This window comes from Centropristis striata, chromosome 4 (assembly GCF_030273125.1).
Source record: "Centropristis striata isolate RG_2023a ecotype Rhode Island chromosome 4, C.striata_1.0, whole genome shotgun sequence".
NCBI classification, from domain to species: domain Eukaryota; kingdom Metazoa; phylum Chordata; class Actinopteri; order Perciformes; family Serranidae; genus Centropristis; species Centropristis striata.
The window spans coordinates 33,268,609-33,287,251 of record NC_081520.1 but is presented as its reverse complement, the minus strand read 5'-3'; the positions used below and the strand labels follow the sequence as shown (position 1 = coordinate 33,287,251).

Below are 18,643 nucleotides of genomic sequence, written 5' to 3'. Positions count from 1 at the left end.
GAGTAATTCAATTTTATGTAACTTTATACTTCTACTCAACTATTTTGAGGCATATACTGAACTTTTTACTTCACTACATTTAGCTGACAGCTTTAGTTACTTTTCAGGTCAAGATTTATTTATTTTTTTACTATAATTTTTATCCCACGATTTTGTAACCCATTTTATTTTATCACCCAATTTGTCCTACAACATGATCCTGGGGATCCTCGTCCCTGTCGGCCTGGGGAGAGCCCTGAACTGCCACATGCTTCCTCTGATACATGAAGAGTTAGCAGGCCGCTACTTGACACCTGACAGAGGGAGATTCCCCGGTGGGACGTAGTGCGTGGGAGGATCACGTTATTCCCCCCCCCCCACCCCCCCCCCCCCCCCCACCCCCACCCCCCCATCAGGCGACCAGGATCAATGCATGTGAGAGGTCCCTATAAGGGGATCCTCGGGGGACACGGGGAGAACATCATCATCACAAAACTCCACACAGAAAGGCCCTTTTGCCGACACCGACCAGCTCTGCGTATAATAATTCACAAACTATCCCTTTAATCCTCATACAGTGTCTGAAGGAGGACTCTTAACTGATATGTATAAGTTAGAAGAGGCAGGTAGCAATGGTGGAAAGTAACTATGTACATTTACTCAAGTACTGGACTTAAAGTACAATTTTGAGGTACTTTTATGTACATTTTATGTAACTTTATACTTCTACTCCACTACATTTTGAGGCAAATATTGTACTTTTTACTCCTCTACATTTAGCTGACAGCTTTAATTACTTTTCAGGTCATGATTTAAAATGAAAAACATGATAAATTTAAAATGATTAGCCATTTTTATAAATTAAACCACTTAAAAGTCTATTAGGTAGTTAAAATGAGCGGAGTGGAGTCATTTCACAGTGTGGTATTAGTACTTTTACTGAAGTAAAGGATCTGAATACTTCTTCCACCACTGTCCTTTTTATTTCTTTACTTTTTTTTTTATTTTTATTGATGTATTTTTTTTCATTATTTTTATTTTTTTATTTATTTTTTTATTTAAATTTTTTTTATTTATTTATTTTTTTTTTTTCAGCGCTACTGCGCATGTGCGGCCCCGTTGCGTTACTGCGCATGTGCGGCCCCTTTGCGTTACTGCGCATGCGCGGCCTTGTTGCGCTATTGCGCATGCGCGGCCCCGTTGCAATACTGCGCATGCGCGGCCTTGTTGCGCTACTGCGCACGCGCGGCTTTTCTGCGCATGCGCAGTAACGCACGGGGGCGCGCATGCGCAGTAACGCAACGGGGCCGCACATGCGCAGTATTGCAACGGGGGCCGCGCATGCGCAGTAGCGCAACAAGGCCGCGCATGCGCAGTAATGCAATAGGGCCGCGCATGCGCAGTAACGCAAAGGGCCGCACATGCTCAGTAGCGCAACGGGGCCGCGCATTGCGCTGAAATAAAAAATAAAAAATTTAAAATTAAAATTAATTTAAAAATTAAAAAAAATAATTAAAAAAATAAATCAATTAAAAAAAAAAAGTAAAGAAGTAAAAAGGACAGTGGTGGAAGAAGTAGTAACACAGGACTTTCAGGTGTGAAAGCACCCTTACATAAAATGTACATAAAAGTACCTCAAAATTGTACTTTAAGTCCAGTACTTGAGTAAATGTACATAGTTACTTTCCACCATTGCTACCTGCCTCTTCTAACTTATACATATCAGTTAAGAGTCCTCATTCAGTCAAAGTCAATGTCCTCCTGAGGATAACCCTTTAAGGTTTTATTGATCAGCCCCTAGGTGGCACTGTGGTGGCAGTCTAATTTCATATTTGGTACCGTGGCCACACTTTAACACTTAAGGCAATGAAATTCATAGGGGTGGTATAGACTGGCCCCTGTAACGCACACACCCCAACGGCAGCATGCCCCGACACGCGTGTACTGCGAGGGCCTGTTCAGTACTGCTTGTTTTACAGTGTGATAGTAATTTTACTTAAGTAAGGGATCTGATTTTTTACAACTTGCCTTTTTAACCCTCCGGGGTCTGAGCCTATTTGCCCTTTATATGGATGGATGGATGGATGGATGGATACCACATAATGTTTACTATACCCATGTTTGGTATTTGGAATTTTCTCTGGATATTGAGCTCAAAAATACATAAAAAATTGTGAAATCTGAAATAAAATTATACTATTTATGACAATAAAAACCATAAATATGCTCAATGAACTGTTTCGGGCCTGAAAACTGTAAACATAGGTTGCAAATATGAACATTTAAAGGTAAAATTCAAATATAATTGAACTATACACAAAAAAATACCATAAAATCATGTTTATTTATAGGAACAGTGTTAGATGACCCCTTTTTACCATTTTTTTTAACCAGTACTACTTTTACACTTGAAAATATATTTTTGTAATCAAATTAAAACGATCATATCTTTGGTTTTACATGACCTCGGAACGTCAAACGAAAAACTGTAGAAAGTTTCAAGTCTGTAATTTGGAGTGAAGTCGACAGCAGCATCGTTTTTTGTTACGGTGCTTAAAAAAAAAGCCACGTTATCTGATCACACCAGTGTGACCATAGACCCAAGTTCTGGAGATGTTTCCTTTATGTTCGTACTACGCATGCGTAGTGAGTGCACGCTGGCGTGTGAGTTTGTCGCCTTAGCAACGATTTGTTGATGTGAAGTGACCTGGATACATGGCAAAATGAAGCTCAAGCGGTTCCTTCTCAGATATTATCCTCCAGGTAATACGAATAATTTTAATTTGACCTAAATGTCACGTTAGGAAACATGCAGAGGAGTGTTTTCATCTTTGACAATTTGCTGTAGCCTAACTTAACTGTCTTCTCTATCTTAAAAACCTGTGTTTGTCAGCTGAGTTAGCGCTGTTTTATTGAATTCAGCCGGCAAAACTGATTTTATTCTTTTTTCTGCTCCCAGGTATCATCTTGGAATATGAGAAAAGAGGACATTTGAGGACCAAATCAATCGACCTTTTGGATTTGACTCCAGAGTGCGTGAGTTGTATCCTAACGTTATATCATAACATTCATAAAGTTAATCTTTGGAGGTTTGGGGCTGCTTTGTCCGTTTTTGAACAATTTTCATTCTGCCTGTATATTCCACTTAACGCTAAAATTCTGGATTCCTTTTTTTCCCAGCACAACCTCACCTACAGTCATGGGGGAAAAAATTAGACAAATATATTGATAGCAACAAAAATAGCTCATACGAGTTTAATATAAGAGCTGTTTATCTAGCCACTTTCCATGGTTTTCTTGATAATTATTTTGGTTATTACCAAGAAAACCATTAAATGAACATAAATGGCATTAAATGAACAAGAAATTGAAGAAAACAGTGGTCTAATATTTTTTTCCATGACTGTATATGACCTGATAATGATTTTTTCCACTCTGACTTGCTGGATCAGCATTTTTAACCCAAAAAGACACACAAACCCCCCTCATGAAAACTTGCACAAACATAATAATGTGCTATGAAGAATTTTGAATGTTGCAAAAGTGTACACAGATTGCAAATATAATATATAAGAGATCAAATGACGATAACATCTAGTTATGTATTTTTATTCTAAATATATATATTTTTAAAATATCTCCAGTTCTGCTTGGTCTATCATCATTGAACAAAAACTGACATAGAGTTTCAAGTTGGTTACTTTAGTGGGAGGCTGACGTCATTAGAGTGTCTTCAGAGGGTTAAATAACGTTTGATTACAGCATGATGGTTTACTGATAACTTTATGATTTCATAATAACTTCCCGTAGGAGTGTTGTTGCTTTTCATATCTCCAAACAGCCCTATCAGTGACCTCAATCATCTGGTTTTATTGGTCACAGGTGATAAGTTCCAGTGAAATGTAATCACTTCCTTCAGTTTGTGCATTAAAAAGAGTTTAGATAGAATGAAAATAAGTACAAGTACTCAAGTGTTAATTTTGAGCTCAGCTTATATTGTTAGTTTTCTAAAATTATGCACCACTTTCTAAGTTCCCTTTTAAAAACTTTCAAACCAAACAATGTTGCCAGGTGATATTTTGGGCGATTTTGACTGGACAGTGTGAATTTCATACATTTCATACATGTCTGACACAGGAAGTGATGCCGTCCTGGGCATGCCCAATGATGCATTCACATTGTAACTTTATTTCTAGAGGTCTGTAAATTAAATGATATTAGCACATATTTGGGGCCATTATGGTTTAACAGTTTGATAAAACTTTCTGAAATACTACACAGTGAAAAAACCCCACCTAAGACTTTGCCTGGAGAAACATTAAAAGATTTACCAAGGAAAACTTCAAATAATGACTCTAATCGTTCATAAACTATAGACTTCAGATCATTTATCACAATTGCCCCACAAAGAAGATTATATAATTTTTAAACTGTACTTTGCCGTGGAAATCATTATAATGGATGGTAGTCTTCACTTTACACTGTGCATGCTAATGCAATGTCACACAGTGTCTTTTTTTAATGTTTCTGATCCATGGGAAAATTTCCCCTTGAGAATGACAGACTTCATCAGTTAAGCACAGCTCATATTGGCACTCATGAGTGTACTTAAATCAACAAGAGGAGTAGTAGTGTTTCTTCTGTGCATATATTTGGATGGAGAGCTGAGTGAATTTAATGCCTGTTTCTTCACCATCAGTGTCTCATTTATACATGGTTATACTGCACATTTTGTCTATTTCAGATTTACTGAAAATATTATTATTGTAAAAAGAATCAAATGGATCTTAAATTTAAAAATGTGTAAAAAATGTTTGTTTTTTTAAATTGCCTCTTCCCACCACGCAGAACAAACCCAGATGAGTTGTTGGCAGAAATCAGGCACTCAGAGCCTCTGATCACAGAGTCCAGGGCTGATCAGGTCAAACAGCTGATCCTTCGACTTCAGCAGAAACAAGGCCAGCAGGAGCACCACAGGTTCTGTTTCTTCAAGGTCAGAAACTGGACTCATACTTACATTACTGGTCCATATATATAAATTAACACAGTGACCTTAATATAAATTCAATAAAGTAGCTCCCATTTGTGAAGAGATTCATTAATGAATTTTCCATCACAGTGTTTTGATATTCAGGGTCCAAGAACAGGTTGTAAAATTCACGATACCGTTTTATGAAACAAGTGTTAAAAATGTCTCTGTCTTTTGTATCTGTACAAAGCATTTTGGCACATTTATTTTGCATTACATTGAGTGACTAAAACTAAAACTAAAACAAACGTGTGTCGATTTTGCATTCTGTAAAGGTGTTTTACTCTATTACACACAATTACTCTATGCTTGCTCTTTGCAAATATTATTAATATCCATGGAAAATTAGGAGTTTGAGTAGTAAAATTAGCCAGTCCTCCAAAGAGGCACTAGAGAGCAGCAGTGGTTAGTTTACTAAATCTTAGAATTAAAATCCAAGGGGGCCGGGGGGAAAGGTCTTTCCATTACATCAAAGTCAGAGTTATTACACATGGGTAATACATGGTTAATTTTAAGGATAAAATAAATAAATTACATTGGAGGTTATTTATTTTCTAATCTGTCTTTGGTAATTTCTGTAGGAGCTTAAGGCACACATACTGCCGCTGACAAACGTCGCCTTTGACAAAGCGGGGTCAAGGTAGGTTTATTTGCACCACACGAAAGTCTGGCACTTTGGAATTCGGAAAAAAAAAACTATGTATTTTTGTTTGTGGCATGTTCCTTCTCTTTAATACTCTGCAGGTTTATAACTGGGAGCTATGACAGGACATGTAGAGTTTGGGACACAGCCTCAGGCACAGAACTGCACACACTAGAGGGTCACAGAAATGTGGTGTATGCTATCGCATTCAACAACCCCTATGGGTAATGAGCTGTTTCAGCAAAATGTTCATAGCATTTGGGATCATTGCTCTATTCGTCTCTCACTTTCTTTGTTTTATTTTATCTTCCTGAAACTTAGAGACAAGATTGCCACCGGCTCCTTTGATAAGACCTGCAAACTGTGGTGTGCTGAGACAGGGAAATGTTTTCATACCTTTCGCGGACACATGGCAGAAATAGTATGTATGACTTTCACTCTGTTTTAACTGAAAATGATTAAATTACTGTTGATTTAAACCAATTGTTGCTTCATATGCTATAGGCTGCTGTAAAAAGGCAATATTAATGCACATTTTTACGCAGTACAAAGAGCCTTTCATGGGTCACAAGTGAAACTGAGCATTTAAACTGTATAGTTTAAAGGGGATTTATAATGAAAAATACACTTTTTCAGGGTTTGTGCACAATTATTTGGGTATCTGGAGTGCCTACCAACCCACAAACAACCCAGATTCAACCACCCCCATCTGATTATTTCCACCCATGGCTGGAGCACATGGGCTTTCTCTGACAAAGTCTTCTGTTGGATAGCTGTAGTGGTAAAAGTAGTAGTATAAAGAGTAACAAAGCAGTTCCTGTCCTGCAAGATACCAGATAGTACCCAGTTTGATTAGGTATACAGTCATGAAAAAAAAATCTTCAATTTCTTGTTCTTTTTAATGCCTGGTACAGCTAAAGGTAACTAATTTAAGAGCTGATATCAAGCCAGTTTCCATGGTTTTCTTGATAATAATCAAAATCATTATCAAGAAATCCATGGAAAATGTCAATCAAGGTTGGTCTAATATTTTTTTCATAACTGTAGGCACCAAAATAAGGAGGAGGTTAAGGGAAAGATAAGGCTTTGAGTTAAAATAGATCCTGACCAATCAGAGAAGAATAGGTTTTTGTCCAAGGTGGTCTTAAAGAGACAGGTCCAAAAACAAAGCATTTCTGGCAGAGGGTGAATACAGGTATATTCAGACAGACAGTATGAGAAAAATAATGTGGTTTTTGAACATTAAAGCATGAAAACTTGTTCTAGCAGAAAGCCAAGATACAATTCTGTCCTGAAAATAAGCATAATATATTAGCATAATATATTCCCTTTATTGGTTGTACTGGCATTATGTGCTTGGATGATAAATAGGTCTGCCAATTTTTCTTTGGCAACGTAGAAAAATTCAGCACTAGTAACTGTAAAAGCAAGTTTTGTATTGTGTAGGTTTGCCTGGCATTCAATCCCCAGAGTACACTGGTGGCCACGGGCAGCATGGATGCCACTGCCAAGCTGTGGGATGTGGAGACTGGAGAGGAGGTGGCCTCTCTCACTGTGAGTAATGTTTCCTTTACTTACTATATACCAATGCTGTTGCTCTTTTTTCTTGTATCCAGCCTCACAGCCATTGATTAACTTTTTATTCGAATCAGATAGTAATTATTCTTAAATTGAGTGTTGTAACCCCTGCCAATTTTCAGTGCCTTTAATACCCCACATATCCACCCCGTGATCTGATGGCAAATATATGTGTAACTCCTTAAAAACGCCACTGATAACCCATTCTGAGGGGAGCAGTGAGCTCTCTTTGATGTGCAGTTTGCACGTGGGTCTGTGGTGTGACTCGTTGGTTGGCTCTGCCTCAGCTCTCTTTATTCTGTTAGTACTTCATACCACAAAGAATCAATCATGCTGACAGCAGTAAATTGAGCGTAGAATCTTTAGCACATGCTCATTATTATATATTCATTTCAGGAATTTAAAGATCTTCCTTTAAAACTTAAATCTGTTTGATCATTTTATTAACTAGTAGTTTGTGTTTCGTGCACATTTTCATCCATAGAAGAAGATAAAGAGAGGGATAATGCTCTTTTTTAAATTTCATCCAGGGTCACACTGCAGAGGTCCTCTCTCTGTGCTTTAACACAGTGGGAAATCAGCTCGTCACTGGCTCATTTGACCACACCGTAGCTATATGGGATGTTGCTTCAGGAAGGTCAGACATCATATTTGTTCTTGCAATGTATACATTGATTTCTGAATGTGTGTCATAATTTATACTGTACAGTGCATGCATAACACCTTGTAGATTCTGCATACACGAGTGCACAACTTATTGCTGCTTTTTCTGTTTTTATCAGGCGTGCCCACACTCTGATTGGCCACGGGGGAGAAATCAGCAATGTTCAGTTTAACTGGGATTGCTCCCTCATAGTCACAGGCTCCATGGACAAGACCTGCAAGGTAAACCCAAACACGTGTGTGCATGTGTGTTTTATTTACCTCTACCCCATACAATAATTTTGCCAAAAAGTATTTTTACAGACTGGGGTTATTATCAGTATTTTCTCATGCATTTAAAATTATAAGCTATTGCAAAACAAGCTATGTGAGATGGCTGGCTGGTTCTTGTCATTCATATTCATCCCACTCGATTCCCCACTCTCCGTCTCTCCCCACCTCCTGTCTCTAAGGTCTCCATCATTTAAAGGAGAAAAATTGAATCCTAATATCTTAATTATACCAAGATGAGTCATGCTCTGATGAATTATCCACCTCACTGCATTTCTCTAGGGGAGATGGTTCAAGTAGAGCCATTTAATGCGGCTAGCAGCTGCATGCAAGCACTTTTTTTTCAACAAGACTGTGTTTGTTCATGTGTGTGTCCTAGTTTTTGCGCTTATGTGTTTCCTGCATATGTTTATATACAACCCCGATTCCAAAACAGTTAGGATGCTGTGAAAAAGGTAATAAAAACAGAATGCAATGATTTGTAAATCCTTTATGACCTACATTCAATTGACTACAGTGAAAGGCAGATAGATATCTAATGCTCAAAACTGGGAAACTTTTTTTGTAAACATTTCCACTTATTCTGAATTTGATGTGTTCTTTTTTTTTAAATTTACATTCTACACAGTGTCTCAACGTCTTTGGAATCAGGGTTATGTAATTATGTAACTCAAGCTTTTGTGCTATGTGTATGTATATGCAGTTGTGGGAAGCAGCCAGTGGGAAGTGTGTGGCCACCCTAGTTGGACACAAAGAAGAGGTGCTAGATGTGTGTTTTGATTTGAGCGGTCAGCTCATTGCTACTGCCTCTGCTGATGGTGAGACTAATAATAAACTTCCTAAAAGCTTACATCATTAGTGAAGTATGCTATAATATCTATGTACATATAAATGTGTTTATATAAGATGTGTCACCATTCATTCTTAAACATTTTAAACATGTTTTTTCCCCCACTCTAAACATTTTTAAACATTTTTCAGCACTAAAGGCGTATGTTATTGTTAGAATATCAAGTCTTGATTCATTGGTACTAAGATCTGACAACTGACAACAATGATCTGAACTGTGGTATATTATATGTCATATTTTTTGGAATGTACCATACACTAAGGCAATCTAGTCACATTTTCTATTTCACCGATTCTTAAAATCGTGACTTCTCTAGTTTGTTTGTGCTATATTACCTCTTATTTGTACGTCGCTTTGGATAAAATTGTCTGTTAAATGACATTGTAGAATTGTAGAATATATATTCATATTTTTTATACCTTTCCATTTTTTCTTCACTTTCCCAGAAATGGTGTTGTTTCTATCAGATGCCTGAGGTTTACTTTAACTTTAACTTAAACATTAACTTAATTACATTTTGCTACTTACATGAAACCAACATATTTTTTACTTGTTTCAAGAAAATCAAAGTACTGTACGTGTACACTAACAACTCTTGTCTCTGCAGGCACCGCGCGAGTGTTCAGTGCAATCACACATCAGTGTCTGGTGACCCTAGAGGGCCATGATGGAGAGATCTCCAAGGTAAGTCACTGGACCCATAATGGCTTCTTTGCCATTGCCTGTGGATAGTTATTTTATGTCACCGTGGAGAGCCAAAGTCTCACCCCATTTACTTTTTGTTTCACTCTGTTCTTTAATGCTGTTTTGTATTGCACTTTTGTTTTTTAGAAAAATAATTCTGAAAAGCTAAAACTTTATTAGTTATTATTATTACTATTTAATCTGTGTGATAAGCTATGGGAATGACCTCTTGCTCTAACTTCTCATTTTAACCAAGATGTGTCTGTTTTTAACATTCTGCAACTATGAAAAGTGCTTTCTCAGGCTATCAAGAGATTAAAAGTAATAGCTGTACAAAAACAAAATCTTTGCCTAAGCTTTTTATAGTGGAACAGACTAACTCAATTGGGGAGTTGATGCGTGAGATGTGTTATGGCTATGAAGCAGCATGAGCCAAATGCAATTCCTGTTGACCTCTGATATTAACAGGAAATACAATTTGGAATGATTATTTATTCATTATAAGAACATTATCTCACAGACTTTGTCGGGATACAGTAGGATTATACCTGGCCATGGGGCACAACAAATCTGTAGATGTGCCAGGCAACTAGAAGGTGTGAACCAGCTTGTGATTTTTGTGTTACATTAACTCTCGGGAGAAATAATGGATTGCAGCCGTTGATAGCACCATGAATTGTGCATTACTTGCAACAGCTATCTGCTGGTCAATAAGGTCTGATTCACTAAAGATGTTGCACTAATTATATCACAGTGCAAACACACCCATAAAGTTTTGAAGCCTTTGACAATTGCGATTTTCCCAGCTGCAGAGTATAAATGGGCTAAAGGTTAAAGTTTGGGTTGTGAGCGATGAAGAACTGAATAAATACAGTCAGACGCATACTTGGGCTGAGCTTGTGCTGTTTTTTTAAATAGATTGGACTCTGCTCATTTAACTGCAAACTGCTGGTTTCTCAACAGTGTTGAATGGCTGCATCTCTTTCGCTATAAAGCGCCATTTTGTGCTGTCATGTTTATATTTGCATTTTTTGGCAAAGATATCCTTAATTGCAAATTGTCGGTTAGTGGAGGGCGCAACATGACTGTGCTGAAGCAATTAGATGGGATGGTTGTGTTTTAGGACTTTGCCACTTTTGTTGTGACTATCTTCATACGAATTTGACATACCGGCTCGTTGATGTTAGCGGGCTCTCTGCATTCATCTGGCTTGAATCCAAAATGTTCCTGCACTGTCGCTATGGCATTAAGCTTTAACTAATTCCATTTATGCCACTCATCTTTCTGTAATTGTACAACTAAGGCCGTTGAAAACTTAGCTTTGAGTATGCTAATTTTTTCTTTCTCTCTGCTTCGTCTGCTTCAACGTCTGTCTGTGTGTGTATGTGTGTGTGAGCCCCGCCTCCCTGCAAGTTGACTGACAGGAGAGGGAGAGAACGGCGTGACTGAATGTTGATGACTTATGTAAACAAACATGCATGTAAACGACAATTTATCGAGTCCAGAAAAAACTATCATGTCCATTTTTGTTTATCGAACGATAAGTCGATATATTGATTATCGTGACAGGCCTTAGTTTGAGTCGACCAAATATTTGTTCTTATAAATGCACTTCATTGACCATTAGCTCTGTGAAGACGATAATAATTTCACTCTTACTGTGTGTGGCTATTAGCCCTGGTGTGTGTGATTTTGATTTATTTTGCAATGAGGCTCATTTGCATAGAAAGTGGCCAATTTTGCCCCAAATGTATGCATATTACCTTATTTAAATATATGCAAATAGAACTGGAGCACCAAGACGCAGTTTGCTTGGCAGCACAGTTAGAGGTGAAGTTCATCCTTTGCTGGTGTGTTGAAAATTACTTTGTTTGTTTTTGCCATACTTGCACATGTTTAGCGGCCACAAAAGCTCCTCTTGTGATTGATATTGAAATGGATACACAGGAGTGCAGGCTGTTTTGTGATTTTTATGTCACATGCTAGTAGGACATAGGACTGTAGTGATTATTCTGACGATCTGACTAATTGACTCTAGCTTCCAAACTAGAGGTGTTCTAGGTAGCTGTCAGTGAGAAATTATAAATACCAACTGCCATCTCTGACCTTAAGTGGTGATCTGATCTTGTGTTATTAGCCTCTGAACTCAGCACCAAATGTTGCACCTAAAAAGGAACCTTTACACTCATATAACACTGGCATTATCTGAGTACAACAAACACATACTCTGGTATAAAGTGTGTGTGTGTGTGTGTGTGTGTGTGTGTGTGTGTGTGTGTGTGTGTGTGTGCGCTTTTTACCCTACTTTGACCTTGTACTATAATCGGAGTGATTTTACCCATTTACCATTTTCCAGGTGCCTTGCTGTGCATGAATGTGTACATCCTGCAGGTTTTGGCTCAAAGGGCTTGTATGTGTGAACGGCTTAGAAGTTACCTCTGTTTACTGAATCATCAGGCAGTCAGTAATAAGTAGGCTGGATGGAGGATCATTCCAGAGGATTATGACACTAATCTCTCCCCAACAGGACACCTCTCCCCCTCCCCTGCATGCTTCTTAACCATGACCAGGTTTTTTTTATTGTAGCGTCTCGCTTTGTATGTTTTTGCTTTTCATTAGGTCTCAGTCCCCCCTCTAGTAAATTCACCTTTCTGCCTTTTTTTCTTTAAATCTGGTAATATAAATGATTGACTACTCATGCAATGGCAGATTCTGAATGCATATAATCCCATTTGTCTCAGCTGAAGGAATCCTTCCCATCTTGAGCATCCTATTAGCTTTTTTGTTGCACTTAACTTAGACCAAAATGACAAGTTAACACAGAAGATTTTTCATAAGCCAAATGCCACATTGTCAAAAATGTGTTGAGGACATTACAGCACAGTGCTTCAATGCTGAACAGCAAGATATGGTAAGGTGGCTGAGTAGGCTCTCTTTGGTAGGGTCTGGTTGAAAGTTATACACAGAAACAGTAAATCTGAGCTAGGCAGTTGTCTGGAAAAGGCAAAAAAAAGCCAGATATTTCTAGATATTTAAAAATACAGCCTTCCTCCTGCAGCTCCCCCCTCTCTGTCCTGTGTCCCTCTCATCAGACGTGCACAGGCATACGCTTCATATAGTGTTTTCTGCAAGTACTAGTCCATCAGCGACATTTTCTCTCTATTTCTGAAACAATTTGGTGATGTTTTTTTCATTACTTTTATTGTATGGCTCAATGTAGCCTCTCTTTCTGAGAAGTCCAGCTTTCTTTCGTTGGATGGCTTTGCAGTGTAAGTAGTTGTTGCCAATCCTGGAATAGCAACTTTTTCTGCCCTTGAATTAGGCTTTCACTTTCTGAAAGGACATGCGCACTTCTGCATTTTAAAACAGCCAATACTCTCTGAAATTACCTGTTATTTGCCAAAGTCTTCCATAACAGGCTAGACTTCCTTTTTTAAAAGCTTGAGAAAAGAGCCAAGAGGAGGTGCAGAAGTCTAGTTTTTAATTTACAACATGCTGAAAAGTTATAAGAGAATCTTTGCCCAATGACACCAAAACAGAAAGAAAAAAAACGGGGGAAATAAACAGTTCAAATCTTGAAAAGGTTAATGACTCCATGATGCAGTTGTACCAAAAAACATAGTACTTCAGGTAGCATCCATCAACTGACAAAAAAAAATCAAGCAGCAATCAGGAAATTAGGTTAGAATTAGTATGTAATATGGAATTGGGGCACAGCTTTATTCTTGTTTATTAATACCTCACTTGTCATTTCCTCCTGCCTGATGTTTTTTCTTTCACTCTTCTTTGTCCATTTAAAACTGTTTTCTTTCCATTTCTGCTCCTGTCATAGCGTCCACTTTCATCTTCTTCCTCCGGTCTTCTATCTTTGTCAGCTCCTTCTCTAGTCAGTTTCCATTTCCTGCCTAAGGTCAGTCCTTGGTGCTCAGTTTAGAGTTTTAATAAAAACATACTTTACTTTCATGGCCATCTAGAGCCAGCTTCATTTAATCATCTCTTCCTTTACCTCACTATTGGGATAGAAAACCATTCAGGGAACGATAAACCCGGGCTCTAACACAATCAGCTTCAATCCTGATTTTCATAATACTCTGCTGGAAATTCTCTTCCAAGTAAGTGCCACTGGTGCCTTTATCCTCCTTAAGTATTTAAAGCTGAATAACCTCCGTGAAATAATGTTGCTGATGTGGTAGAAGTGGTCTAACTCACTCATTTTCCCCCTACCTCTGTAATTTCAACCACTTCTGGCATAATCTCTTATTCAGCACTCTCTCTTGCTCGCTCTGTCACTCATGTAGCACACACCCACACACACACACACGCCTCTGAATAACACAAACCTTCCTGCCTCTCTTGGTAGATCTGTTTCAGCCCCCAGGGCAGAAGGGTGCTGACTGCCAGCTCAGACAAGACAGCTCGTCTGTGGGACGTTCAGTCTGGAGTCTGCCTACAAGTCCTGGAAGGGCACACAGACGAGATCTTCTCCTGCGTCTTCAACTATGAAGGTGACACTATCATTACAGGTATACACTAGCACACACACTTCGTCACTCTGCCACACATACATCTGACAACCACGCAGTGTACAAATGTAGCCTTAAGCATTGAATAAGCTGCTCCTTGCCAGCCGTTACAAATGCTTAATTGCACATTTTAGATACAAAGTGCAGCTGTGTCCTTCTGTGCAGCCACCTGTTCTTGTTTGTGTTCTTCTGCAGGCAGCAAGGATAACACATGCCGAATCTGGTACTGACCCTTCCTTTGACCCTTAAGAGGATCAGATGGGCATGGACACAAAAATCAGTTTACTTTGTATCCGAGTATGTATTTCTACTGAATAACAACTGCTATCTGCATTCACTTTGTTGAACTTTTATCACTTTGTGGTAAAATTAGATGTAATGTGTAATGTAATGTTAAGTGGCTCTATAGCTTGATTAAAAAATGTGTCCCTCTGATATTCCTCCTGTATAAGATATTCCTTCTGTTCAAATGTTCTCTGACTGTACTAACTTTGTATTTGGCTTGACCAGTAGTCAAGCCATCAGCTTGTTGTGGATGTAACACTGTGGTCATTTAGATCATTCCTCTCAAGTTGCATTCGTAACTGCAACCGTAAAAGTGGGATGCAATTTCGGCAAGCAAAAAATAAGTTAAAAAAAAGTATATTCCGCAGAGAAAACAGCTGACTCCTAGAATTTTCTTTAGTAAAACCCAACACTGAACAAGACATTTTGAGGCGACCAGGGTTGAAGAGTTAAAACAAGTGATTGAGACCATAAACTGTTTTAAAAATTAAAAAAAATAAAATGTTTACTGAGGTAATAAATCCAGTGAATAGACTTCTATACAATCTGACTCATTTTGCAACCAGTGGAGTCGCCCCCTGCTGGCCACTAGAAAGAATGCAGGTTTAAGACACTTTGCATCGGCTTCACTTTTCAGACCCAGAGGATGCTGCTTAGTTTAATCATAATCACACATAAGCATTGCTGTAAATGTTTGCATTTGTTCCGTCTTTATGAGCTGATTATAAGCAAACAAAGGCAATCTACTGAAACTTTTGTTCCCACTGCCTATACCTTTCTGTGGCATGTACTCAGATTTATTACAATAATGAATGTTTATTCAGTAGGTTGAAAATTATATGGCTGTCTTTTTATAGTCCCACTTCATCTGCAAAATGCTATGCTGTGAGACTCATGTAGCTTACAGAACTGGACCACAGCAGTCACGCCTTCTGAGTCAACAGGTGATCCACCCTCTGGAACTGAGAAGAGACACACACAATGAATACAATTATAAATACATTAACTTCAGCTTTTTTTTTTTTTTACTAGTGATGAAATGTACAGTGTGTATAATGCCCTACAAAGCCTAACTGCAGTAACTACATAAAGAGTAAAACTGAGAAAGTAGTACAGAAACTTCAATGTTATTGTCTGCTTCCAGCTTTTATATTTTGTTTTCAGTGAATAAACATTTTAAAACTGATTTTTTTACAAGCGGTAAATTTACTTAAGTTTGCTTTGGTTTTGAGTTGAATTTTGTAGTTACAGCAATTTCTATATCATTATTTCCCTGAAAAAAAGCAAAATTGAAATGTCAAACTTTGTCACAAGATAAATGAACAGAACTTGTTGATGAACAGACATCAACAAGTTCATTTTTAGTTCTAATTCAATTTAGCCAAAAGTGTAGTTACTGCAGTTAGGCTTTGTAGGGCAGTATAATGGCTGCAAGAAAATCCCTCTCTCTAATTCAAAGAACAAGCAGAAATCCTGAAGTAAAATTTGATGCTTTTTAAGGCCTCATCGCCACTTCGAGTTCTTACCAGTTACAATAGCAACATACTTTAACTTCCTTTGACAATATATAGAATGTAAGGTAGCACATTCTTGGTTGGCGATAACTCGTTGTACCACTGTATCAGTGCAACATAATTAAGATAGTCAGGGTGGGAACAAAGCACAAGAAAATGAGTGACCAACCCAAAGGAAGGTTTATCATGAAGAGTAATATCAGTAATACAGGAGAGCCAAAAAACAGTCTTGTTTTCCATCACACACACACTTCATTCGGCTGCTATATATTGATTCTTCATTGTTGTCTTTCATATATATTTTATGGTGCAATTAAATTGGATGTCAGAATTTCACTTTGTGTTATATTTTAATCAGTTTTTTTGGCGTGTTTGAACAAAATGCACTATGACCGTTTTTTGACATTTTTCAACACCAAATGGTATGTCACAAAACATTCATAGTATAGTTTGTCCAACAATTAATATAAAAAACACCATATTCATGTTAGAGTATGTAAAAAACAAACAAAAACTAAACGCCACAGTATCGTATGTCAAACAATAAAAAAAATAACGGTCATAGTGTAGTTTGTCTGAATATGCCAAGAATGCCACAGAATAGTGTGTTGATAATTGCATACTATATACTACTACATACTACATAATTGCATACTATATACTACTACATACTACATAATAGCATACTATGTCGAAAAATGTAGTGTTCAGGTCCAATGGAGTGGATTTACATTGTGTGTGTTGAAACTGTTTTCGGGCCTTATGAGATGTCATATAATGAAACATATTGCCATACAAAGGTATGTGTGGTATTTCCAGACTTGGTTTGACTTTGTTGATGCTGTTTTAAGACCTTGTGTACACCAATGTGGTGAAGTTCTATCTTCTGGTGGAAACTATATATAGTTCTATTCTATTCTGATCGAGAGAGAGACTTTGTATGTGCTCTGTAAAGTCTCTCACCAGAAGAGTCTGTATGCTGCATAAAATTCTGTAAAATAATAACGCATTTCTACTTCAACCCATTAATGCTTTTTTGTGTTGTAATTTACTGAGTGCTTACAGATCAAAATTTTACACAACATGGTCACAGTGTAGTTTGTCCAAAAGAAAGAATGTAAAAAAACCCCAGATATTTCAAAATGCCTTAAAACACTTAGGAATAATACATTAAACATGGTAGTGGTATATCATGTCTAAAAAGTATTTTAAAAAACCAATATTATGGTATGTCCGTGTTAGAGTTCGTTTTTTTGCAGAACAGAAGAGAGGAGATTAAAATCCTTTTGACTATTTATTTAAGACAATAATGAAAGAGTGAGCATGTACATGGACCTTCTTTCTGTTGATACTCCTTATTTCTGTGTGCTGTGCCTGGCACATAAAATGTGTGTTCCATGCCCCGCCAGATACACCTCTAAGCAGCATTTTACTAAAGGTCATAATACAGACCAAAAACAGTCAGTCTTTTTATTAAGTCAGAAGTCATAGTATGTGATCATGGTAATAATATTATGTCAAAATACAAATCTTAGTACAGTATGTCCAAAAAAAAATCATAGTGTAGTTTGTATAAGGATTCCTCAAAACGCTGTATTTTAATAGGATCATTTTGGTAATATGATGAATATTATGTCTAAAAATGAAAACAACCCCACCATATTATAATATGTAAAAAAAAGTATAAGTATCAAGTATCAGTATAATTTGTCCAATATAGCCCAAAAGAAAACCTCACCACGTTGTTATGTCTAGTTTTAATGATTGAATAAATTTTAATCAAATGGCTTACAACCATAAACGTTTCCGTCTAGCTTCAAAGGGAGTCTTTGACAAAGCAATCAATAAGAATGGACAGTGTTTGTTTTTTTTCTATTCCTGTTCTGACATCCAACGGCACAGTCAGACATCGTTACCACAGAAACTTTTCCTTATTGTTTTCATAGATCGGTTGTTAATTAATTAATTCTCTTTTAATCCCTCGGCAGAGTTTCTGCAGAGTAAGTAACATTTACATGCAAAGTAGCAATAAATCTTGATGTTCAATCACTTAAACTTTGGCCATTGAATGCTTTTATGAATCCCTTACCATCCTGACAGTGAATATGGATCAGAAAATCATTTTGATAAATCATTTGATAACAAACCATGAAAATAATCAGGAAAAAACATCTGGAAGATTCATATTATTTGACAACTGTACCACTCGTACTGCTGGGACCAGCAGTTACCTGGCAATTTCTGCCTTCAAAATAGGTTATAATTGTTGGTAAACGGTTAATAGGTCTAAAATATGTCGATTTTTGTCAAAAAAGATCAAATTCCAAAATGCCTAAAAATGCTCAGAATGGGTCAATTATAGTCTGTTGTCCATAGTTTGTCCAAAAATAGTACAAAAACACCTTATTATGAGATGTCTAAAAATGACCCCCTCAAAAAAAAAGGCATATTGGTTTTTGTCAAAAATGGTCAAATTTTAAAATACCTGAAAATGTTCAAAATGGGTAAATTATAGTCTGTTGATAAATGTAGTAGTATAGTTTATCCAAACATAGCGTAAAAACATCGTATTATGGGATGTCTAAAAATGACCTCCTCAAGTTAATAAAAACTGGCCTTCATTCA

General features: G+C 37.3%; 1 protein-coding gene across 1 annotated transcript; it reads left to right on the top strand.

Annotated features, from left to right (window-relative positions):
- The first annotated feature begins 2,623 nt into the window (after window positions 1-2,623).
- On the top strand, window positions 2,624-14,659 carry daw1 (dynein assembly factor with WDR repeat domains 1). The gene is made up of 13 exons (XM_059330454.1): window positions 2,624-2,742; window positions 2,939-3,011; window positions 4,828-4,972; window positions 5,590-5,648; window positions 5,753-5,875; window positions 5,973-6,072; window positions 7,098-7,205; window positions 7,760-7,866; window positions 8,012-8,114; window positions 8,866-8,980; window positions 9,620-9,696; window positions 14,057-14,219; window positions 14,415-14,659. Exons 1-13 carry the CDS (start codon window positions 2,703-2,705, stop codon window positions 14,447-14,449), a joined length of 1,248 nt encoding a protein of 415 aa, XP_059186437.1. The 5' UTR covers window positions 2,624-2,702; the 3' UTR covers window positions 14,450-14,659.
- The last annotated feature ends 3,984 nt before the right edge of the window (window positions 14,660-18,643 follow it).

Coding starts and splice junctions, on each gene's coding strand:
- daw1 (XM_059330454.1), top strand. CDS start 2,703: ATGAAGCTCAAGCGGTTCCTTCTCAGATATTATCCTCCAG. Junction 7,206..7,759: donor AGGAGGTGGCCTCTCTCACT/GTGAGTAATGTT, acceptor AATTTCATCCAG/GGTCACACTGCAGAGGTCCT. Junction 9,697..14,056: donor ATGATGGAGAGATCTCCAAG/GTAAGTCACTGG, acceptor CTCTCTTGGTAG/ATCTGTTTCAGCCCCCAGGG.